The sequence below is a fragment of the Crocuta crocuta genome, unplaced genomic scaffold (assembly GCF_008692635.1).
Source record: "Crocuta crocuta isolate KB4526 unplaced genomic scaffold, BGI_CrCroc_1.0 scaffold73, whole genome shotgun sequence".
Classification (NCBI taxonomy): Eukaryota; Metazoa; Chordata; class Mammalia; order Carnivora; family Hyaenidae; genus Crocuta; species Crocuta crocuta.
The window spans coordinates 1,027,325-1,052,111 of NW_027529443.1; the positions used below are offsets into that span (position 1 = coordinate 1,027,325).

The window sequence follows — 24,787 nt, forward strand, 5'->3', positions numbered from 1 at the left end:
GGGGAGACAGAATCTGAAGCAGGCTCCAGCTGTCAGCACAGGGCCCACTGGGGGCTCGAACTTGTGAATTGGAAGGTCATGACCTAAGTTGAAGTCGGATGCTTAACTGACTGAGGCACCCAGGCGCCCCTTTAAGATTTTATTTATTTATTCATTTAAATGTTTACTGATTTTGAGAGAGAGAGAGGGAACATGAAGGGGGAGGGCAGAGAGAGGGAGACAGAATCCCAAGCAGGCGTTAGGCTCTGAGCTGTTAGCACAAAGCTGGACTTGGGGACTGAACTCATGAACCACGAGATCAGGACCTTAGCAGAAGTCAGACACTCTACCGACTGAGCCAGACACCCAGGTGCCCCTAAGATTTTATTTTTAAGTCATCTCTACCAGAAATGGGCTTGAACCTACAACCCCGAGATCATGAGTTGCATCCTCTACCGAATGAGCCAGCCCGGTGCCCCTATACGTAAAGAGATTTACTGCAAAGCATTGGCTCTACAACCAATGGGTGGATGTGGGTAAGACAAGTGTGAAATCTGAAGGGCAGGCTGGCAGTCTGGAAACTCCTGGGCAGGGCGGATGCTGCAGTCCACAGGCAGAATTTCCTCTTCCTCAGGGCAACCTCAGTTTTGCTCTTTTTCTTCCTTGTAAATTAATTTATTATCAAAATTTACACTCGTAGTAACTTGATTTTCTTTAAAAATAATTTTCGGGCTTTATCGAAGTATAATTGACAAATAAGAGTGTAATATATTTAAAGTGTACAATGTGATGATTTGACACATATACCTTGTGAAAGGACTCCCACGGTCAAGTTCATTACCACATCCATCACCTCAGAGTTAGTTAAAAAAATTTTTTTATGCAAGAATAATTGACATACAATATTGTATTAGTTTCAGTTGTACAACACTGATTCAATATTTATATACACTATGAAATGGTCACCATGATTAGCTACTATCTGTCACCATATATAGTCACTATAATATTTTTAACTTTATATATATATAAACTATATATATATAATATAATATATATATTATAAATATATATATTTAACTATATATATTCCCTATACTGTACATCACTACATCTTATTTATTTTAGCAATTGTTACTCTTTTATTTTATTTACCTTTATTTATTTATTTTAATAGTTACTTATTTTTGAGAAAGAGAGAGAGCAAGGGAGGGGCAGAGAGAGAAGGAGACAGAGAATCCGAAGCAGGCTCCAGGCTCTGAGCTGTCAGTACAGAGCCTGATGAGGGGCTCAAACTCATGAGCCATGAGATCATAACCTGAGCTGAAGTCGGACCCCTAACTGACCAAGCCACTCAGGGACCCCTACTTTTATTTTTTTTAGAGAGAGAGAAAGCACATATGAGCTAGGGAGAGGGGCAGAGGGAAAGAGAGAGAGAACCTTAAGCAGGCTCCATGCTCAGTGCAGAGCCTGACACAGAGCTCGATCCCATGACCCTGGGATCATGACCTGAGCCGAAATCAAGAGTTGAATGCTCAACTGACTGAGCCACCCAAGTGTTCCAGAGTAACCCTTAAAAAAAAATTTTTTTGGGAGATGTCTGGGTGGTTCAGTTAGTTAAGCATCTTTTTTTTTTTTGTAATCTTTATTTATTTTTGAGAGAGAGATCGAGTGTGAGCAGGGGAGGAGCAGAGAGAGAGCAAGACACAGAATTCGAAGCAGGCTCCAGGCTCTGAGCTGTCAGCACAGAGCCTGATGAGGGGCTTGAACTCATGAATGGTGAGATCATGACCTGAGTCTAAGTTGGACGCTCAACCGACTGAGCTACCCAGGCACCCCTTAAGTGTCTGATTCTTGATCTCAGATCAGGTCTTGATCTTAGATCATGAGTTCAAGCCTCGTGTTTGGGCTCCATACTGGGTGTGAAGCTTACTTAAAAAATAATAACAAAGATAAAAAATAAAAAAATTTTGGGGGGCACCTGGGTGGCTCAGTTGGTTGAGTATCAACTCTTGATCTTGGCTCAGGTCATCATCTCACAGTGCATGGGATCAAGTCCCACATCAGGCTCGACACTGACAGTGCGGAGCCTTGAGATTCTCTCTCTCCCCATTTCTCTCTCTCTGCCCCCTCCTGCTTGTATGCTCACACTCTCTCTCTCTCAAAATAAATAAATAAACATTTTTAAAAATTTTGTGAGAATGCTTAAGATCTACTCTCTTAGCACACTGCAATCATACACTACAGTATTATCAACTATAGTTACCATGCTACACAGTGGAAAGCCTGTAGCCTTTTACCAAATCTCCCCATTTCCCATACTTCCTTGTTCCTGGTAACCACCATTCTAGAAACCATACTTGGTTTCTATGTGTTCCACTTTTTTTTTAAGCAATACTTTTTTTTTTTTTTTTTAAGGTGATCTTTATCCTGAAGGTTGGGCTCAAACGCATGACCCTGAGATCAAGAGTCACATGCTCTACAGACTGAGCCAGCCAGGAGCCCCTGTGTTCAACTTTTTTATTTTAGATTCTGCACATAAGTGACATGCAGTACAAGTTTTGCTTTTAAGTCTTTTGACTGCCTAGATGATACTTACCCAGCTTACCCAGGATCATTACTTAAAGTCAAATGATTGTAGATGGTAATCACATCTACGAAGCATCTGTACAGCAACACCTAGATCGCTTTTGATTTAGCACTCTATTACAGCCTAGCCAAATTGACACAAACTACCTGTTGCACCTGAGAAAACCTAGGAGGGCTGGGGTGGGGAATCAGGACAACAGCAGGGAATGAACGAGTTTGCCGACCAAAGTCAGATAAAAAGATTACTGACGAATGCTGGGAACTTAGCTGAGTTAGTTATTAGCTAGCAGAGGTCACAGTGGGTTGACAGAGTATTGCACAGGGACTTGGGAAACCTAAGTCCTGCCTCCACTCAGCTACATGGCCTCAGTCAAATCTCTTAACCTCCCTGGGTTTTGATTACCCATTTGTAAGAAGAGCTTCTCTGGGTCACATACTAAGACCTATCCAGTTCACACATGCTAGAAATCTAAATTCTAAGAATTTACTGTTACATGAAAATAACTGGCCTCACTGTGTGGTAGTTGAATGTTAAATAGGGGTAACTGAGTTATGTGTATGAAGGAGGTCCCAGGCACAGGGCCTAAGGTGGCCGGGAATAGGGGCATGTCTGAGGCCCCTCCAAGTAGGGAGTGCTCTGGAGCACACCTGGAATGAAGGGCCCAAAGATCCACAGGCTACGAAGACAGCCAGCAGCTCCTCTGATGGTAACTGGAGTTGAAAAGCAACCTCTCAAAAAGAAGAGCCCACCCCCAGCTAGGAGCGCCTGGCTGGCTCAGTTGATAGAGCACTGGACTCTTGAACTTGGGGTTATAAATTTGAACCCCATGTTAAGTATAGAACTTAAGGGGGGAAAAAAAAGACCCTTCCCACCCCTACCCTGTTGGGTGACCCCAACAGGAGGTCACCAAATTAACTGGCTGATAGAACTATGATTGCCTCCTGGTTTAGACCACCATGGACCCCACAGTGGCTGGTACTGAGTCCTCAAGTTCCCACTGCAGAGCGGAGCAAGAAAAGAGCTATTTTAAGGAAACACAGGGCCAGGCCTCTTGAGCAGTCCCAAGAATAAAGAAGCATCAATCTGTACAGGCTGACGCAGTCACCCAGGAGACAGCTAAGGTCAAATCCCTGAACAACCACCACCCACAGAGCACCCCAACTCTCCAAGAAAGAGAAGACTCCCCTTGGACTACAGTTCGTGGATTTCTTTTTTTTTTTTAAATTTATTTCTAGGAGAGAGAGAGACAGCATGAGCAGGGGAGGGTCAGAGAGAGAGGGAGATACAGACTCTGAAATAGGCTCCAGGCTCTGAGCTGGCAGTCAGCACAGAGCCCGACGCGGGGCTCGAACCCACGAACCACGAGATCATGACCTAAGCGAAAGTCGGACGCTCAACCGACTAAGCCACCCAGGCGCCCCTATAGTTCGTGGATTTCAAGAAAGATTTGAGCCCAAGAAATTCAAGTCCAGCCGATGACACAATGCAATCATTGGCATTATCATGTGGATTCGTATGTGATGGGGAAAGGAATGCAAATATAGTTCGATTACTAACCCAGCACATAGGAGAGGACATTTAAGGATCACTTCAGGAAGGAAGACTATATTAGCAGTCATACATGTTTTGGGGTGTGGTTATTTCAAGGAAAATAGCACAGAGGGACGAAAAATGGAAGAGGGGGCTTACACTTATTTTGCATCCACTGTGAGTTCAGGCACTATGCAAAAAGTACCTCATTGAATTGTGACAACAATCCTATTGGAAGGCAGTAAGCATGGTCTCAATTTTCAGATGAAGTCAGTAAGACAGAAATCAGTTATGTTTGCAGGTGGCTTAAGAGTTACAACAGTGGATGTCAAAGGTTGATGTGTCTCTGCCCCTCCAGGCTTATGCCCCTGTTTATTCCCCAGTAGGCGATAACTAAGCAAACCCAAACAAAAGCATGTTTGGTTTTTTCTCTGCTTCGGTTTGCCATTAAAGGAAAGTCACCCAGAAACCCTCCAAATCTTGGAGCAAATGGAAGTGAGCTTTCTTGGACTTAGTACAAAGTAGAGCTCTGGAAAATTACATGGCTTCATTCAGTCATATTACAAATATTCTTTAGATGCCTATAATGTGTCAAGCACTCTGATAAACGCTGTTACTTGTCCAAAGTCACAAACATAGCACAGAGCAGAGTCAGGATCAAATTCAGGTCTTTCTGACACTGAAATCTGACATTGGAATTTTCACAAGTCTGTGATTTTCAATCATCTTAGAAACAAAATCTTAGACAAGATTTTCCAATCTAAAGCTCCTACAGTTAGAAAACCATGCCATGATGGTTCATCATGGGGGCTCAGTCAGCTGAGCTTCTGACTTTGGCTCAGGTCATGATCTCAACGGTTCGTGAGTTTGGGCCCCGAGCCGGGCTCTGTTCTGTGCTGACAGCTCAGAGCCTGGAGCCTCTTAGGATTCTATGTCTCCCTCTCTCTCTGCTCCTCCCCCACTTGGGCTCTGTCTCTGTCTCTCTCTCAAAAATAAATAAACATTAAAAAAAAAACGGAAGGAAGGAAGGAAGAAAAAAAACCATGCCATGCTTCTGCACATGAGTTCTGACAAATGTATATGCCTGTGGAACCCAAAATCCTCCATCAAGATATATAGGACTTACCATCACCCCAAAACATTCCTTCTGGGCCCTTCCCAGTCACTTCTTGCCCTCAACTCCCGAAAGGCAACCATTCTTCTGACCTTTTCACCACAGATTAGTTTACCCTGTTCTGCATTCAAACTGTTGTTGTATATTAGAAAACATGGAGCACTTGGAAAATTCCACTGTATGCCCCTGAGAGAATGACTGAAAAGGCAAATAACATCTTTAGTATTATGAAAATTGCTTTAGGGGCGCCTGGATGGCTCAATCGGTTGACTGCCGGCTTTGGTTCAGGTCATGATCTCGCAGTTCGTGAGTTCGAGCCCCGTGTCGGGCTCCGTGCTGACAGCTCAGAGCCTGGAGCCTGCTTCGGATTCTGTGTCTCCCCCTCTCTCTGCTCCCCCCCCCACTCATACACACACACACTTTCTCTCTCAAAAATAAATAAACTTTAAAAAAAAATTGCTTTAACTCTGTAGAGGCCAGGGGTCCCCAGACCACAATTTTGAGAATTCTTGCTCTAGGGATTACAGTATCTTATTTATTGATTTGGTGCACGTGCGCTAGGGAGAAGGGCAGAGGGAGGGAGAAAGGGGGAGGGGGAGAGAGAGAGAGGGGGAGGGAGGAGGGAGAGAGTGAGAGGGAGGGAGGAGGGAGGGAGGGAGGGGGAGAGAGAGGGAGAGAGAGGGAGAGAGTGAGAGAGAGAACCCTAAGCAGGCTTCATGCTCAGTGCAGAGCCTGACGCGGGGCTCGATCCCATGACCCTGAGATCATGACCTGAGCTGAAATTGAGGGTCAGACGCTCAACAGACAAACCGACTGACCGATTGAGCAGCCAGGAGCCCCATGCCGTAAATGTGAATACGCTAACCTGCTTTGTCTTCTCGAGGCATCCCCTGCAATGAACACATCAAACTAGCTGCATGCACAGCAGCCTTCAGAGCCTACCTCCGAGCCTTCAGGAAAGGGCCTGCGGTTCCTTTTAGGAACCTCCCCACCCCTCCACCCAGCTCTGATATAACCATATATGAGGTGAAGGAAACAGATGTCCACCTGGCAGACTGGCAAGGCTCCTGGCCACCTGAGCGCTCTATTATCTCTCACAGGAGTCCGCCGTCCCCACTTGACCCCCCAGATCTGGTCTTTGCAGCACCAATTCCCTTCCTCATCACTGCTGCTATGCCTCTCACCTGAGATGATCCTCATTTAGATCTTCTCAGGCTTAAAGGACAGAACCATGTTCCTCACTGACTAGTCTCTTTCCAGTTGTTATGGTGTAAATTCATGACTTTCCTCTCTCCTCCTTTGCTTCCCAAAGGAAAAAAAAAAAAAACCCGCTGCTTCTTTACCTTCACCTGTCAGGTATTTAAGAACCTAATTTCCACCAGGCAGATGCACATCCTTAAGACCCTAGAAAGCAGATTCAACCATTACTCCCTTTTAGCACCTCCGGAAATGGAGGCACAGAGAGGCTGGCTACGCCTCTACCCCGGGTGGTGTGATACAAAGCCCGGTGCCTATGCTATTTATTCAATCTTAGAAGTCCTGACCCCCTGACCTGTGCTCTTTCCATGACTCCTGGCAGGGACCTTACCAAATTTCCGGGGACTGGCAACAAATGGGAAACCCTGAAGAGGCTTTTCTGAAGTGTGGGGAAGACCAAACTGCCGATCGTGTAAGAGGGCAGTTTCCCAAGTGCAGTCCAGGAGATTCTGGAGGCCCGTGAGACACTTTTGGGGGGGGGGGCGGCTGCAAGGCCAAAACCATTTTCATAATAAAACTGAGATGCCATCTGACTTTTCTCCTTGCATCCTCTCTTGAAGCCTTACAGTTCTCAAGAAGCTATATGATGTACCGATATCACAATATACTGAATGCAGAAGCAGATATGAGAATACAGCTATTTTCCCTTAAGCCACACATTATATTTGTAAAAAATGTAAAACAATGCCACCCATCTCATTATTATTATTATTATTTTGCTTCGGAAAAAATTTCCAAATTTATTTCTGGGGCGCGCTTGGGTGGCTCAGTTGGTTAAGCATCTGACTCTTGGTTTCGGCTCAGGTCATGATCTCACGGTTCCTGAGTTCAAGCCCCGTGAGTAGAGCCTGCTTAGGATTCTCTCTCTCTCTCTCTCTCTCTCTCTGCTCCTCCCCCACTTACTCTCCCTCAAAATAAACTTTAAATGGTAAATCTTATGGACATTTTAAAAAGTTATTTTTAAAAGTAAAATGTTATTTATATTCTGTGTAATGGGTTTGTTATTGTAATTTTGGGGGCAGATTTTTAAATGGATATACAATTCACTTATCATTTTTAAATGTACACTTCAGCGATTTTTTAATAGTCACCGTGTTGTGCACTATCACACTAATTCCAGAACATTTCTATCACCCAAAGAAAAACTCTATAGCTAACAGCAATAGTCCTAATTCACCAACCCTCACCAACCTCTGATCTACTTTGTCTCTGTGGATATGTTACTGCAATTTCTAAGTGCATTAATAAATATTTAAAAAAAATTTTTAATTTCTTGGGGTTCCTGGGTGGCTCAGTCGGTTGAGCATCCCACTTCAGCTCAGGTCATGATCTCACTGTTCATGGGTTCGAGTCCCGCATCAGGCTCTGTGCTGACAGCTAGCTCAGAGCCTGGAGCCTGTTTCAGATTCTGTCTCCCACTCTCTCTTACCCTCCCCTGATCACGCTGTGTCTCTCTCTCTCTCGAAAATAAATAGAACATTAAATTTTTTTTTAATTTTAATTTCTTTTTTTTAAAGTTTATTTATTTTGAGAGAGAGAGAGAGAGAGAGAGAGAGAGAGAGAGAGAGAGCAAGCGGGGTAAGAGCTTGTGAGAGAGTGGGGAGTGAGAGAATCCCAAGCAGGCTCCACACTGTTACCAGCCATTCAAGGCTCAAACTCACTAAGTGAGACCATGACCTGAGCGGAAATCAAGAGTTGCAAGCTTCATAGCCAGAGCGGAGCCACCCAGGCACCTCTGTTTTCATTTCTAATACAGTAACTATGAAGACACAACCCATATAAGCAAAAGATCTCTGGGGCCTCAATTTTTAAGAAGATTTTTAAATTAATTTTAAGTAATCGCTACACCCACCCTGGGGCTGGAATTTACAACTCTGAGATCAAGAGTCACAGGCTCTACCTACCTAGGGAGACAGCCAGGCGTCCCTGAGGCCTCATTTTTTTTTTTAAGAATGTAAAGGATTGCAAGGCCAAAAAATTTGAGAACCACTGGTCTAACATTTGTTTTGTTTAATAGGCTAGATACGTCTAAACCCGGGCCCTGTCGGGAGCTCAAAGATGGGACATTCATCCGTGGTTAAGCTTCCAGAAAGAACAGGGACTTCACAGATGGCTGAACCCCTAGGACACTGGGCTGAACCCAACCTGGATGAAGTCGACTAGGTAAAAGACTGAACATGCCTTTAAGGCTCACTCCGATGTATTGAATTACAAAGTAAGGAACATCCGAGCTGGTCTCCTCTGGTCTCCCCAGCGCAGATTTAACAAAAGAGGAGACCTGTCACCTGGCACCTGCATGGTGATCTGGGCTCAGCAAGAGGGAAGTGCAACGTGACTGTCTACAATCCACATAGTGTGGTCCAGACCTACAGCAGTGACCAGACGGTAAAGTACCGTCGCCTGGCACTAAGTTCAAGTCCGAGAACCCACAAAACGACCCCCGCCCCACAGGGCGCGAAACAAGCCCAGGTAAGAAACTGCAGAAAGTGAAACTCACTTTGAATAACCCGTTTCCACACACGTCTCCCTTTTTCATATAATCACCTCTTCTGCCACTAAAACAGCGAAAATTGTATTCAATTAAGGGAAATCGGAGGGTAAATCGATTAAGTGCCTTCGATCACTGCCTGGTTGATTAGTACCAAAATTCGTGGTTGATGGGGAAACGAGGCGAAAAGTCTGCACTTACGCAAATCTAGGCCTCGAAACCCGAAAGCCAGACAGTACACCGAGTCCAGTGCCCAGCGGCGCTCAGCAGCTCCTCCGACAGCCACCACCGCCCAAGCCTCCGGCGCCAGAGTTCAAGCCAGAGCGCGCGCCGAGGTGTCCACAGCTGGGTAGCCACCTTGCGCGCATGCGTCCTCCGCCGGGGGAAACTTTCTGGCAGGACCTGAGGCGCGCCCTAGAGGGCGGGATCTTTCCTAACCACCCGCAGGGGCTTCCGGCAGCGAGTAGCCGTGATTGGTGGAAGCCAAGGCAGGGGGCGGGGCACCGGGAAATTCGAATAGGAGAGGCGGGCCAACGGAGGGAGCGGAATGGACGCGGGGGGTACCGCGCAGCTGAGGCGACGCGGCATGGCGGCGAACTCAGGTATGCGAACCCCGCCCGGCGCCGAAGTTTGGGGCCTGGTGGAGTAATGTGCTGGAGTCCGCGGTTCGGACGGTCCGGCTTCCGCGGGTTGTCTGCGAGAGGCCAAAATGGCGCGGGGGCGGGGAGGGGAAGATGGGAGTCCCGAGCTGGTCACCCCACCCTCGCTCTTTCCTTCTCACTTGTTTCCAGCTCTCCGTGCGGGTCGGTTGACCGTGTTAAGACATCCGGTTCCGATACTAGAGCTTTGTTGGAGCCTAGCGCCCTTTTCCTCTGTGAGCTTCAGTTTCTTTGTAGAATGGGGACAGTTACCCCCGTAGGGACAAAACAAAAGGAGCTGGATGCGCATTTTGCGGGGGAGGGTTCTGTGTCTGACGTGCTGTTTGGGTGAGCGGAGAACCCTGGGAGATGCTGGAGGGCAGGCCAAGGCACAGCAGCTGGGTGAGAGTTGTTGACAGCAGAAGATGTGCCCAGATCACAGATAAGGGAAATAAGGGATTGTTTCCTTCCGCTCTAGCTGTGGAGGTCAGTGCTATTTTAGGGTTGGAAAGACTGTCGGGACATTACGAATCTTGTATGTGAATATTTGTTTACATATGTCTCTGCGCTCTTCCTCTCCACTGAATTCTGGTCATTGATTGTGGTAGAGACCATAGTAACTGATTTGAGTCCCCTGCTGCTTCTCAGGCCCCGTGGAGAAACAGAGGTCTCTAGCCGAATGTTAAACACATGTTGAGCCCTTGCTAGGTGCCAGGCACAGTCACAAGCACTTAATGTGATGAATCATTTAATTGCTACACAATGCTAGGAGGTGGTTGGCTGTTATTGTCTCTGTTCTACAGATGAGGAAACTGAGGCATAGATGGGTTAAGTAGCTTGCTCGAAGTTAACACAACTAGTAAATACTGGGGTCTGAATTCTCAGGCAGTCCTACTCTAAAAGCCTCTTCTCTTAACCATTATGCATAAGCACATGATATCCCTGCCTTCGGAGCACAGCCTTCCTCTCCTCATTTTTCCGACGCTCACTTTGTCTGGTACATAGTAGAGACAGTAAAAATGCTTGAATGAATATTGACCCTTCCCCAGACGAGCTTATAATCTGTTTCAGTAGCTAATCGTGTAAATATATGCTACCATGAAAAGCAATGAGAGCTATGTATAAACTGCTGTAGAGAGTGCAAAATCTGAAGTAAGTAAACCCTTGTATATTCTGGGAGGACCTGATGAAGGAAGTGATATTTGAAGTGGGTTTCAAAGGTTGGATAGGAGTTTACCAGGCCTTGGCTGGATGAAAAGACCACCAAGTAATTTATTTATGCTGTATAAAGAGGCCAACGACGTTGTCTTTGGCTCAATTTCCTCATCAATAAGAGTTAAGCCAAATGACATTGGGAAATTGTGGGAGGGAGGAAATCAGAAAAAACAAATGCTAGCCTTGCCCAACCTTAAAGTTGCTTTTATGATAAAAGGGATAGACTCTTGTACTATAAGCAGTTGTATACGTGTGCCTCTCCTTTCCTTCTCTCTTGGACTGTGAGCTTTGGGACAGGAATGGCAGTGAACCACTTTTATAAAGAAAACAGGAAACAAAACAAGCCGATGCTTCATGTTCATTCACCAAAACTTAATTTGATCAGCAAATAATCCTTGAGAACTACTCTGTGCCAGGCACTGAGGATATGTAAGTGATCAGAGTAAGACTTGTTGTCACTTGAGTTCACAGTTAGATGGAGCAGAAAGACAGATCTGCAGATACAGTGGAGTGTGATGAGTGCTTGGATGGAGGAGCCAGAGAGCCATGGATACAACTTAGTGGGGCAGTAGTTTTACAGAAGAAGGATTTTTGTTTTGTTTTGTTTTGTTTTGTTTTGTTTTAGAGGAAGTAAGGTGTATTTACCTCAGTCACATAGGGGAGAGAGTGAGAAAGAAGATATTCCCAGGAGAGAGGATAACATGTGCAAGGGCCCCAAGGTATGAGAAAACGGGGCATGTTGTAGGAACTGAAGGAAGGTCATTGTGGCTGAGAGCTTAAAGTGCAAGGAAGGAAGGGAGGGAGGAAGTAGAAAGAAAGCGACTAGAGGGGAGTGAGACTGGAGGCACAGAGACCAATGTGGGAGACTGTTGAGATGATGGTTGCCTTGGTGAAGATTGTGCAGTGGGGATAGAGAGAAGTGGGCTCCTCTAAAAGGGCAGATTTGACAGATGTTATTGAATAACTGATGTAGAAGGTGAGAGAGAAGCTGGAGTTAAGGAAGACTCCTGTCTTTGGGGTTGGTTCCATTCATTTACATTAGGAAGCATAGAAGGAGGACCAGGTGGCAAGGGAGCGATGGTGAGCGTTCAATTTAGGAAAAGTGGGGTTAGAAGTACCTTAGAACCGTGGGGAGGTTGGTGCGTAGGATGCTACTGGCATGTGTGTTTAGCATATATGTGCTAGACACAGGACAACCCCACTACAAAGAATTCTACAGCCCAAAATATTAGGGCCAAAGTTGAGTGACCTTGGGCTAGAGAAAGGATATAATGTTAAAAAACGTTTAAGATTGGCAGAAACTTAGAAGGAGTGAGCAGAGAGCTGTTCACCTCAACTCTTTGGCACGGAAACTAGTGGAAAGTAGATTTCTCAAAGGAAAGCAGATTGAGGGAAGTCCAATAGAATGGGGACCAGGCATGTCCACTAGATTTAGCAGTAGGGAGGTCATTAGTGACCCTGCTGAATGGTGAGGGTAGAAGTGAATTGCGGGTGTAATAATAATAATAATAGCTAATATTTACTGAGTACCTGCTGCCACCCACTGTGTTAAACATTGTATGTACATTCTTTCTTTGACTTCTCACAATCTCATGATGCTATTATTTTATAAAGAGAAACTGAGGCTTGTAAAGGTGACAAAGGCTTCCTAAGCACACCCAGATGCTAGGTAGGTGGAACTTGTCTCTGACTCCAAGCCCCATGGGGATACAAAGATGAGGAGCCAGGAAGGTCTGGAGACACATAAAATGAACTTCAGAGTTAGGCTTTCATTTGTTTGAAGCTCTGTCACTAGGTAGCTGTTGACCACAGGCAAGTTAGCCAACCTCTCTATACTAAGCTTTCCACATTTAGAAAATGAAAGATGAGTAGTATAAAATAAAACACTTACTAAGGCTTTTACCAACATACCAAATGCGATTCTGAGCACTTTCACATGAATTACCTTATTTATTGCCTTAACAACCCAGCTAGTACATATTTATATTTATTCCCATTTTACAAGTGTGGAAACTGAGGTACAGGAATAGACCATCATGTACCCCTTTACTTATAAGTGGCAGAGCTGGAATTTGAACCCAGGCATCTTACCTTGAATAATGAAACTACTTACTATGCTGGTTACTGTGTTGGTATCTTACGTGTTACTTCTTTTAATTCTCATTAAGCCTCCCCAAGGCCCACCCCACCCCATTTTATAGACAAAAAAAGCCAGAGCACCTGGATGTCAAGTCCCTTGCCCAAGGTCACGTCACAAGCTAACAAGTGTTAGAGCTAAAATTGAAATTCAGCTCTGTCTGACCCAAGTACATCACCACAGACTTCCCCTTCCCCTTAAACTTCCTTAAATGTGTCTGTATCTGCCAACTTTCTCTGTTCTCCCCAAAACCCTGGGAAAGATAGGCAAGAAGAAGCCCCTGCACACATTTCTGACAAGTCAGTGAACCTTCTCTTCTCTGCACCTTAGTTTTCTCATCTGCATTGGTGCATCTGCAGGTTTCTCTTGACTTGCTATGGACTTTCAGCATTCATGAGGATCAAGCGAAAACTAGACGCCCAAGTGCCTTGAAAACTGTAGAGTGAGAAGTGGTATTACTGGCTTCGTCTGTCTGATGAGGGAGCAGAAACCCAGGTTTTGTAGGCCATCTGCTTATGGGCATGGCTTATGCGTAAGATTCTCAGCAGGGGTAGTCTGTCCACCTTTTCATCTTGCTGCTTCTGTGTTGGCCACACATACCAGCCTCTTGCCTTCTCTGAAGCCCATGGCCCTGACAACAAGCTGCCACCACTAGCAAAAGGGAGAGAGTCAGAGATGCCAAGAACTTTCCCAATAATAGGCAATATGGCATCCCCCCTGAAAGCAGATTTTTGGAAGTGAAGAGATCTAGGTTAGAATTCTCCTGTTAGCTGTGAGGTACCATGTGATATCCTCTAACGTAAAATAGAGAAATACCCTCCTCATAAGATATTTTTCAGCTCATTCAATCCTCACAAAAATAAGGAGGCTCTTTGTTGTTAAATTTTTATTTTTTTTTTAAGTAGTCTCTACCCACATCCAGCGTGGGGTGTGAACTCACTACCCCAGCATCAAGAGCCACATGCTCTACTGACTGAGCCAGCCAGGCACCCCAAACAGGCTTTTTTTTTTTTTTTTTTAAAGTAGTCTTCATGCCTAGTGTGGAGCCCATCATGGGGCTTGAACTTACGACACTGAGATCAGGGCCTGAGCTGAGATCAAGAGTCAGATGACGATGAGCCGCCCAGACGCCCCCCTCAAAAACAGGCTGTTTTTTAAAAAGTTTTATCTTGTGTTTTCTGATTTAAAAATATATACATAATCTTTTTTTTTTTTTTTTTAGGGACTTTAATTATTGGAAGCAAACTAAACAGAAAGCTTACAGCAGAGAAGGATTGCATATTAATGCCTTTTGCAAACTGAGCTGGGGCAGAAAGGGACTGAGCTGCCTCTCAGCCTTATCCCTTCCAAACCAAGGTGTCCATCCCCAGTGTTATTTATTTATTATTATTATTATTTTTTTAAATGCAAACATTAGAACATCCCAGAACTGGGTAATAAAGAAAAGAAACTCACATAATCCCAAAACTGGGTAACAAAGAAACTCACATAATCCCCAACAAGAGAAAACCAGCATTAACAGTTTTGTGTATGTAACACACATAGGCAGTGTATGTGGTAAACCTCAGGTAAGAAATAGAAGCACATGGGGCACCTGGGTGGCTCAGTTGGTTAAGCATCCAACTTCAGCTCAGGTCAGATCTCACGGTTTGTGGGTTCAAGCCCCACATCGGGCTCTGTGCTGACAACTCAGAGCCTGGAGCCTGTTTCAGATTCTGTGTCTCTGTCTCTCTCTGCCCCTCCCCCACTCATGCTCTGTCTCTCTGTCTCAAAAATAAATAAACTATAAAAAAAAATTATAAAAAAAAAAGAAATAGAGGCACAGAAAAGTCAGGTAGTTCACTGACTGATTTTGGGTGGGGGGCAAATGTCAACTCTTTTAATCCTCACAACAACCCTGTAAGATGCCGGTCTACACCTTGGCAATCCGAAGCATGTCCTACCACCAGCATCCACATCATCTGGCAGTTTGTTAGAAATGCAGGCTCTCAGGCTTCCTTCCAGGAAGGAAGTAAAATCTGCATTGTAACAAGAGCTTCTGGGTTATTTGTGTAAACATGACAGTCTGCTCCCCACTGGACTTACTTGTAGAGCAAGGAAGGAAATGGGACCAAGTTTGAGGACCCCCACACAGGGTGGAGTTTCCTCGAAATGAGCTCTCGCCCCTGGCCCTCCTGTGGTGTCCCCACCACCTTAGCCTCCAGTCCATCTTCCATGCCCCTCTGTCAAGGTTATGTGGGTCTCTAGTCTACTTAAGATGCTGGGGTTTTGTTTTGTTTTCAGGCTCTACTTATTCTGTTGAGGAGCAAAAAGACAAAACGTAGGCTATGAAACAAGATGCAATGGCCATGAGGCCCCAGGTGTAAGCTCCCGAGGTGCTCAGAAGAGCTACTGCACCTCCATAAGCCTTTTCATTGGTAAAATGGCACTAAGAGAACCTACCTCAGGGACACCATGAAGATTAAAGTGTGCCTGGTAGACGGTGCCTAATAAATGTTAATGTTTGCTAAGTACATGATACAGTTTGCAGTCCCTGACCTGTATGTAATGTCTTTCACCCCCCCGACTGTACGCCTCCTGAGACCATGTATCTGATTCATCTTTGTCTTCCATCCTGCCCTTCCCTGCTCATCCTAACAGAACACAGAGGCCTGCCTTACCAGTTCTCCAGGGGGCCGTGCATTCACACCACCATGCTTTTGCACATGCCATTCCTTCTGCCTGGAATGCTGGGCAAGCCACTATTCGTCCATCAGAGCTTGGCCACATCAAGTATCTCTTCCTGCAAGACTCGTTACCTCTCAGCAAAGCTGGCCCCTGCAGCTTCTGGGCTACCCTGGTATTTCATGCCTGAAAACTTCCCTTCTCTCCTCTAGGAGCTGGTCGCTGCCGGCTAAGCAAGGTGGGGGCCGGCCGACGGCCACCCCCAGCTCGAGTAAGGGTGGCTGTGAGGCTGCGACCGTTTGTGGATGGGACAGCTGGAGCAGGTGATCCCCCTTGTGTGCGAGGCCTGGACAGCTGTTCGCTAGAGATTGCCAACTGGAGGAACCACCAGGAGACTCTCAAATACCAGTAAGGTTCAGGCCACTCTTCCCTCCTCTCCCTTTCCTCTCTCACGTTATCACTTGCCCAGACAGCTTCTCAGATGTGCCTTTTTTAGGATCCTTCCACCTTCCTTAGCACAGCTTCATTTGGTTTTTCAGAAATGTTCATAGCTGCCCACTTGTGACCAGTTTTCTGTTGGATACTTGGGGAATAACTGGAGGCTGAACCAGACTTACGTTACTATTCACAGTCTCATGGGGGAAATGGGCACAAAGTGGGGAAGGAGTAGCAAAGGTGACCAGGGGAGCCCCAGCTAGGATCAGGGTGGTGTGGGGAGGGTGGGAGGGACATAGACCAGCCAGCCAGCCAGCCCAGACTGCAGCTGAGCGATGTGAGAGAGAAGGCCATCCGGAGACAGAACTCATAAGAGCAGCTACTTTAAAACCCCACAGGAGGGGCGCGTGGGTGGCTCAGTTGGTTGAGCATCTGACTTCAGCTCAGGTCATGAGCTCGCCGTTTGTCCGATTCTATGCTGACAGCTCGGAACCTGGAGCCTGCTTCGGAATCTGTGTCTCCCTCTCTCCACCCCCTCTCCCCACTCTCAAAATTAAACATTAAAAATTACAAAAACAAAAACCCCACTGGAGGTGGAAAGTTGAGACTCTTTGGCCTATCATTCTAGACTAGGGGGTGGCAAACTATGGCCTGTGGGTCAAATCTGACCAGGTGTCTTCTTTGGTAATAAAACATTTATTGGAACAGAACCACACTTGTTCATTTGCATACTGTCTACGGGCTGCTTTCTGTAGTGACAGAGGCGAACACCTGCGAAAGGAATCCTAAGGCTCATCAAGCCTAAAATATTTATTATTCAGCTCTTTACTGAAGTTTGACAACCTCACTCTAGGCCCTTGGCGATTTGACTTGTTTTCTTTCCAGCCTCACTCCCCCCAACACAGGCTACACTCCACTTAAAACACTAATCTCTGCTGTGGCCTCAGCCACGGCTTCTCTACCAGAGCACAGAGTAGGCTGCAGGTGAGGGGGGTCTCTTCTAGTCAGAGGCAGCATCCTCTGCTCCCCTGTGATGTACACTTATTGCTTCCTTGTGTATTGGGGAAAAGATCAGGAAGCCCTGCCCTTTCACACCATGCCTCCTCTGTGCTATTTTTTTTTTTTTTAAGTTTTGTTAATTTTTGTTTATTTTGATAGAGAAAACACCAGTGGTGAAGGGGCAGAGAGAGGATCCCAAGCAGGCTCCCTTGCTGTCAGTGAGATCTCCCAAACTGTGAAGATCATGACCTAAGCCGAAATCAAGATTGTCGGACACTGGGGTGCCGGGGTGGCTCAGTCAGTTGGGCATCCAACTTTGGCTCAGGTCATGATCTCACCGTTCGTGGGTTTGGGCCCTGTGTTGGGCTCTGCACTGACAGCTCAGAGCCTGGAGCCTGCTTCAGATTCTGTGTCTCCCTCTCTCTCTCTCTGCCCCCTACCCCACTCACACTCTGTCTCTCTCTGTCTCTCAAAAATTAAAAAAAAAAAAAACATTAAAAAAATAAGAGTCGGACACTGAACTGAGCCACCCAGACACCCCTGTGTGCTATTTTTGATATGTAGAATATCTTTCTCTTTTCTCTCTGGCAAAATCCTCTTTGCTCAGGCAGAATCACTTACTCTTTCTAGTGTGTCCTCTTCTTCGTTTCCTAAATCATGACAAAGTATGGGTATCTTTCTATCCCACCAGACTACAGAATTCTCAAGATCAGGGCATCAGATTCATCTGTGTATTTCTAACACCGGTACAGGGACAGGAATGGGGCAGGTGTTCAGGGGGTGCTTTCTAAGGCCTTTATGCAGGAAAAGGGATAGAGACTCTTTTAAATCTGTGGCTAGTATTACCCTCTATATCTGGATGAGAACGAAACCCTCCACTGATTTCCCTCCATTTTTCCTGCCTGCAGGTTTGATGCCTTCTATGGAGAGAGGAGCTCTCAGCAGGACATCTATGTGGGATCAGTGCAGCCCATCTTGAGGCACTTGCTGGAAGGGCAGAATGCCAGTGTGCTTGCCTATGGGCCCACAGGGGCAGGTGAGGGACCCAGATAGGGAACAGCCATGGGTCAGAAAAGGCTTCAGAGCGGGGAGGAAGATCTCACAGCAATCTCCACTCTGTCCCCAGGGAAGACGCACACAATGCTGGGCAGCCCAGAGCAACCTGGAGTGATTCCCCGGGCTCTCATGGACCTCCTGCAGCTCACAAGGGAGGAGGGCGGCGAGGGCCGGCCATGGGCTCTCTCCGTCTCTATGTCCTACTTAGAGATCTACCAGGAAAAGGTGAGCCCCACCCCCGAACTGTGGTTGGGGAGGGAAGAGACAAAAGTCAAAATAAGATCCAGTTCTTGAGCATAAAGCTCTACTCCAGCAAGGAGGCAAGACCTAGGAAAACAGAGGTTGAGGTAGCAGATGATACAGCTCTGACAGCCTGGCAGGAAAAAGGAGACCGATGCCCAGGAAGTAAGCAGCCTGCATGTGCAGAACTGGCCCTACCTCTTACTGCTCCAACAGGTATTAGACCTCTTGAACCCTGCCTCAGGAGACCTGGTGATCCGAGAAGACTGCCGAGGAAACATCCTGATTCCGGGCCTCACGCAGAAGCCCATCACTAGCTTTGCTGATTTTGAGCGGCACTTCCTGCCAGCCAGTAGAAACCGGACCGTAGGAGCCACTCGGCTCAACCAGCGCTCCTCCCGCAGTCACGCTGTGCTCCTGGTGAAGGTGAGGCCCGCTGACAGGGTGAGGACCCAGAAAGGCCCGAGAGCCTGAACTAAGTCGGGGGCCCTTGCTCTTAACCCCAGGTGGATCAGCAGGAACGTCTGGCCCCGTTCCGCCAGCGGGAGGGTAAACTCTACCTGATTGACTTGGCTGGTTCAGAGGACAACCGGCGTACGGGTAACAAGGGTCTGCGGTTGAAGGAAAGCGGAGCTATCAACTCCTCCCTCTTTGTACTGGGCAAGGTGGTGGATGCACTGAACCAGGGCCTCCCTCGTGTGCCTTACCGGGACAGCAAGCTCACTCGCCTGTTGCAGGTCAGGCCACCCGCCTCAGGGTGAAAAGGGGCTGGAGAAGGAGGTTCTCAGGTGTGCTGGGAGGGTGGGGACCAGCAGTCAAGGAATGAAAACGTTGCGGGGTGGGGGTGGGGTGCCTGGGTGGCCCAGTTGGTTGAGCCTCCAACTCTTGATCTCACAGTTCCTGGGATCAAGCCCCGCTGACAACAACAGAGCCTGTTGGGATTCTCTCTCCCTCTCTCTCTGCCCCTGCCCAGCTTGCTCTCTCTTTCTCTCAAAATAAATAAACATTAAAAAAAAAAAAAGGAATGCAAATGTGGGGCTTCTGATCTGCCTATCCTGCCCAATCCCCATCCCTCAGGATTCTCTGGGTGGCTCAGCCCACAGCATCCTCATTGCCAACATTGCCCCTGAGAGGCGCTTCTACCTAGATACAGTCTCTGCACTCAACTTTGCTGCCAGGTCCAAGGAGGTGATCAACCGGCCTTTTACCAATGAGAGTCTGCAGCTTCGTGGTGAGGACTGGGGTTGGCAAGAGTGGATAAGCCAGATCTGGACCGCTGGGGAATTTGCTGACTCTGCCAAGCATCAGCACAGAGGCTGACCCTCTCCCCCACATCTTTCCTAGTCTTGGCACCCGTTAAACTGTCTCAGAAAGAATTGCTAGGCCCATCAGAGGCAAAGAGAGCCCGAGGCCCTGAGGAAGAGGAGATTGGGAGTCCTGAACCCACAGCAGCTCCAGCCTCTACCTCTCAGAAATTCAGGTGAGCAGAGTGGGAGGGGCCTTGGGTATATTCCCTGTTATCTTGTGTCTGGGTTGGGTGCAGGGCAGTAGTGGGTTCGGCCTGTGAACTTGGTCCTCATGGAATTCACCCCAAATCCTACTCTACTGAATTCACTGAAGTGCTAAGATCAATTTCTATCCTTGGGGCTGCTGCCCGGGGCCTGTAGGAAGCCTCCTTGAGTTCCTAGCCCCTCTCTTTCCATTTTCCAACCCCTTTAGGCAGTCAGCAAAACCTCACATTTGGGGGCAGCTATTTCTGATTCAAGGAGTAATCCGGATCCGGTCTTTCAGGTCTAGAGGATAAGCGCAAAGCCAAGAGACAAGGAAGAGATGAAGAGCCATGTCCCCCTCAGATCTCTCAGTCTATGCGTTAGAGTCTAGTGTCTCCAGGACTCTACAAAGAGCCAGTTGCTATCTAACTTTGCTTCTAACCTCAGTCCAGAGTCGTGTCCCTGCTGTGTGTGTATGGCCACCCTCCTTGGTTCTGATGGTCCCGCCCCAGGGCTCATTATGTACGAATCCTTAGGTCACTGCTGTTTGGTGGTCTTGCCTAGCTTTCTAATAACTCTAGGGAGCCAGTGGCAGTTTTATCTTTGCCCAGTTTCTACCCAAGCCCAAGCAAAGTCTCTCTAAACTGTGAGTCTGAATACTAGTGAACAGGGGTGACCTGAGGAGGTCAAGGATTAGTACATACTCCGCCCTTGGGAGGCTACTATAGTTGAGGATGGATGGCATACAGAAAAAGGTGCTTGCTTGCTTAGAACCCCATCTCAACTTTGTGTGTCTCAAGCTATTTGTCAGCCGTCCCATCCTATGTGCACAAACTCAGAGAAACGTACACCCCTGCGCATGTGAATAGGCAAAGTCTCTGCCAGATAGGCACCCCGGGAAAGATCAGAGATGGCACACATCACCTAGTCAGACCTTGCCCTCAGGGCCTAAAGGAAAGAAGAACTAGAACATCATCATTTGAGGGAGGGTAGGTAGTACAGGGTGCAATAAGAAAGGAGGGGCTGCTTCTGTGAGAGGCAGGGAGGAAGAAATGACTTCTAGTACTTGCCCATATTTTCTGACCCTGCTCTTCCTAGGCTCTTGCACACAAAGAACAGTGCAGTCCCTGTCTTTGAGGAGCTAGTTCACAGTATAGGAAAGAAGGTACACAATCAGGCTGGGTTTTATCAGAAAGGTGGTATCAAATTGACTTTTGAATGATAATTGTGAGGGAAAAAATTCCAGACAGTGGGAACAAATGTTAGGCATTATGCTCGGATTAAGTCAGGACCCAGTGCAGTTATGCCTTTCCCACCGCCCATAGGAAGAAGGCTTGGCATTTGAGGTCTGCAGTGGCTTTCATAGCCCTGCTTGAAGATGACTTCCTCTGTGGATCTTTCCCCAACTGCTCCTCCAAATAAACTGGCACACAGCCTTTGCTGTCACCATGTCACAGTCTCTTCTTTCCCATTAGACTGTGAGTGCCCATAGGGCAGAGCAGTGTCTTAGAGCCTGAACACTTACAGCTCAGGTGTTCAGTAAATACTTGTTCTCATCGGATCTCCTGGCATCCCTGAGACGTTCCCTGGACAAGTAGTGATTGATCCCTGTTCACCTGGCAAAGACCCTGCACCCAGAGAGTCTGATGACTTGCTCAGTGTTGTCCAGCAACTTAATAGCAGAACCTGAAATCACAGAATACACCAAATTAAGGCGTAACGAAGGGAATCCTGCTGCTGTGGAGAGGGCGAGAAGAGGTAGGTGCAGAGTGACCTTTGTCTGCTCAGCCCCCTACAGAAGCTAAGTAACATGGACCCAGCCCTGCTGGAGCGCCTCCTCAGCTTGGACCGTCTGTTGGGCTCCCAGGGGAGCCAAGGAACCCATGGGCTGAACACCCCGAGGCGAGAGCAGATGATGCTTATGAAGACCATGGAAGAGAAAGATTTGGAGATTGAGGTAAGTGTTGGGGAGGGGAGGGCTGGGATTCCATTGGCCTTGAGAAACAATCTGAGGATCTTCAAATAGGGAAGGACAACTGAAAGGCTGGACCAGCATCCAGTTTTTACCTAACACAGGGAATCCCTGCTCTTCAGCTTTTTGCTTGAATGTTCTTAACATGGCTGTGAGAAAGTGAGGGGGGTGGAAATCCAGGTAAAAGGAACAAATGTCAGGTTTTGTCATTTCCTAACACCAGCTCAAATTAAGTTTCACTAAAGGGCCCATTCCACTTCTGAGCATCCCTGATCATTAGAAAGCCCTTCATTATAGTGGGCTCCAGGTGTCTCCTGGTGGCTTCTCTCCTTGGTCTTTGCCCAGCTGGACAGCCTCAGAGCCCTGTACTCCCTTTCCGAACCCACTGCCTTTCAAGCTGCCCGAAAGTTGGTTCTAGGTCGCATGTCTTCTTGATCCTTTCCAATAGAGGCTTAAGATGAAGCAAAAAGAACTGGAAGCCAAGGTTTTGGCCCAGGAGGCTGTGGATCCAAAGGATAAAGAAAACTCTCCTGCAGTGCTCCGACCGCTTGCACGCCGCACAGTCACAGTAGCTAAGCCCCTCAAAAAGGCTGTGGTGATGCCCCTACAACTGAGTAAGTTTGGCTGTGGGGCCAGGAGGGCCAGATAACAGAACTTGGAAACAGAAGAGGTGTTTGGAGCAGTTTCATCATGTTGTCTGTGTGCTCCCACTATGTTGCAGCCCCAGGAAGGGGTAAGGACAGTCTGAAACAGAGCATGGGTGTTCTGTTCTCAGGCATTTAGTATGTTCCCATGCACTAACAACAGACTACTTTCCAGTACAAGAAAGGTCACATGGAAACAACAACAGAAGAGGTTAACTTGGGATGGAGGGGACCGACCCAGGGAATCAGAAATGGGAGAATCACGTGGCCACCAGGGAGGGTGAGAAGTAGTAGCCTCTGCCATGATTCTGGTTCACAATTCTTGCCTTCAGTTCAGGAGCAGGCAGCATCCCCAAATGCTGAGATCCATATCCTGAAGAAGAGAGGCCGGAAGAGAAAGGTGAGAGCAGTTGGAGGCTTAAGCTACACTTAGAGCAGAGAAGGGTGGGTAGTGAGCGCTAGTGGAAAGCACTAGCCAGGGAGTCAAAACAGTATCAGCAATTTGCAAGCTGTTTACCCTCTGAATACGGAGATACCTCACGGAGCATTTAGGACAAAATACAGTATGTACCTAGTGGAGAGGGTGTCCAACATCTGTTACTTCCCTTTCTTCCTAATGGCTCTCACCCTCGGTCAGTCAGTCGCTACTTGCTAGGTACGTTGTGTAGCCTGCGTCCCACTCTTTACAAACTTAAGAGCCAACTTAGGGAAGCATGACGTAAGCATTCAAGAAATGAAACAACACTGCAAGAATTAACTAAAAACTTGAGGTGACATGTTGGGGGCATGGGTGTCATTTATTGCGTACCTTCTGTATTCTTTCCTAGGAGTGAAAGAGCTTATTTTGGAGATTTAAGAGCTTACTATGTGCTTTACATTCATTAACCCATTTATTTTCATGGCAGCAGTCACCACTCTTTCACAAGTCAGATAAAATGAGAATCAGCCCACAGGGTGACCGGATTGAAGCGTTTCTGGACAGATAATGGAGGGAAAGAGAGGCTAGGGAGGGCAGGGAGGTAGCTGCTGTTAGGTTCCTATCCTTGGCAGAGGAGTCTAAAGCAGTTTGATGCCACGGGCTGAATAGCAAACTCTGTTTCTGTCACTCACCTCCCCCTGCCTCATAGCTGGAGTCCCTGGGTGCCTCAGAGCCAGAGGAGAAGGCTGAGGACTGCTGGGAGCTACAGATCAACCCAGAGCTACTGGCCCATGGGCGCCAAAAAATATTAGATTTGCTGAACGAAGGTTCAGCCCGGGATCTGCGCAGCCTGCAGCGCATTGGCCAAAAGAAGGCCCAGCTCATCGTGGGCTGGAGGGAGCTCCACGGCCCCTTCAGCCAGGTAATGAATGGCCCAGCCAGGGCGGCCTGGGATGGGGGGCGGCAGGGGAGAAGCGCGGNGCCAGGTGGAGGACCTGGAACGCGTGGAGGGCATATCCGGGAAACAGATGGAGTCATTCCTGAAGGTGAGCCCACAGCCTGGCCCCCTCCTCTCCCCAGCCTGTGCCCCGCCCCCAGCTCTAACGCTGCTCTCCCCTTTCCTCCTGTGTTGCAGGCGAACATCTTGGGTCTCGCCGCGCGTCATCGCTGCGACCCCTCCTGACTACAGGCTCCTTTCCTCATTTTGCCATTTTTTAAAAAAATTCTCGTATAACTGCGTGTCGTGTAAATACAGTTTTTATTTCGGTGCTTCAGCCTGATTCTTGGGACTACGGGGGTGGGGTCGGGTATAATTGCCCTTGGGATGGGCCACAAGCCCCGCCGCATAACTTCTTTGGGCGCCATCTTTGGGAAGAACAGGCAGGAAAGAAGCGGGGCAGGATTGTAAATAAACCGCTGGAATGGGAGANTCCAGCTTAGCCCCGCCCCATCCGTACCCTCGGCGCGCGCTCCCCTGGTCTCCCGCTCAGCAACGACAGCGGTTTTATGCGCGTGCGCGCGAAATAACGGCCGCTGGCGGAGGGAGGAGGGGGGTGGAATCTTTGAAGGGGGGGGAAGAGAGAAGCCGCCCTGTCTCCCGCGCGCCCACCACCTGCGCCATCGTCAGCCAATCAGCGGCCGTCTCAGGGGTCTCGCGCTTGGGGCGACTCGGGCTGCTGGGTGGCTCCCCCCCCCCTCCTCCCGCCAAGANTTTCCCCGTGTTCCCTTGCACGCTGCTGGCCCCCCCCTTCCCCGTGCTGGGCCTGGACTCCCGGGGGGTGGGCGGCCTCATGAACTCCTTCCCGCCACCTCAGGGTCACGCCCAGAACCCCCTGCAGGTCGGGGCTGAGCTCCAGTCCCGCTTCTTTGCCTCCCAGGGCTGCGCCCAGAGTCCATTCCAGGTGAGTAGGGGCCGGCCGCT

At 47.9% G+C, this 24,787-nt stretch overlaps 2 protein-coding genes across 2 annotated transcripts in view; both read left to right on the forward strand.

Moving 5' to 3' along the window:
• The first annotated feature begins 9,470 nt into the window (after positions 1-9,470).
• On the forward strand, positions 9,471-24,135 carry KIF22 (kinesin family member 22). The gene is made up of 14 exons (XM_077760381.1): positions 9,471-9,560; positions 15,825-16,020; positions 17,955-18,082; positions 18,173-18,327; positions 18,559-18,768; positions 18,849-19,079; positions 19,420-19,573; positions 19,687-19,822; positions 21,621-21,789; positions 22,253-22,418; positions 22,781-22,848; positions 23,576-23,788; positions 23,853-23,912; positions 24,002-24,135. The coding sequence occupies exons 1-14, from the start codon at positions 9,506-9,508 to the stop codon at positions 24,047-24,049; spliced, it is 1,989 nt and encodes a 662-aa protein (XP_077616507.1). The 5' UTR covers positions 9,471-9,505; the 3' UTR covers positions 24,050-24,135.
• Positions 24,136-24,287: 152 nt separating this feature from the next.
• The window catches only part of MAZ (MYC associated zinc finger protein), a 4,532-nt gene continuing 4,032 nt past the window's right edge, over positions 24,288-24,787 (forward strand). Inside the window, 1 exon segment of the mRNA XM_077760548.1 lies at positions 24,288-24,771. Within this exon segment, the coding sequence (XP_077616674.1) occupies positions 24,288-24,771 (484 nt within the window).

Bases quoted from the DNA above. Each gene is read 5' to 3' on its own strand.
- KIF22 (XM_077760381.1), top strand. From the start codon at position 9,506: ATGGACGCGGGGGGTACCGCGCAGCTGAGGCGACGCGGCATGGCGGCG. The intron at 9,561-15,824 runs GTATGCGAACCC...TCTCTCCTCTAG, and splicing joins CGGCATGGCGGCGAACTCAG to GAGCTGGTCGCTGCCGGCTA. The intron at 16,021-17,954 runs GTAAGGTTCAGG...TCCTGCCTGCAG, and splicing joins CAGGAGACTCTCAAATACCA to GTTTGATGCCTTCTATGGAG.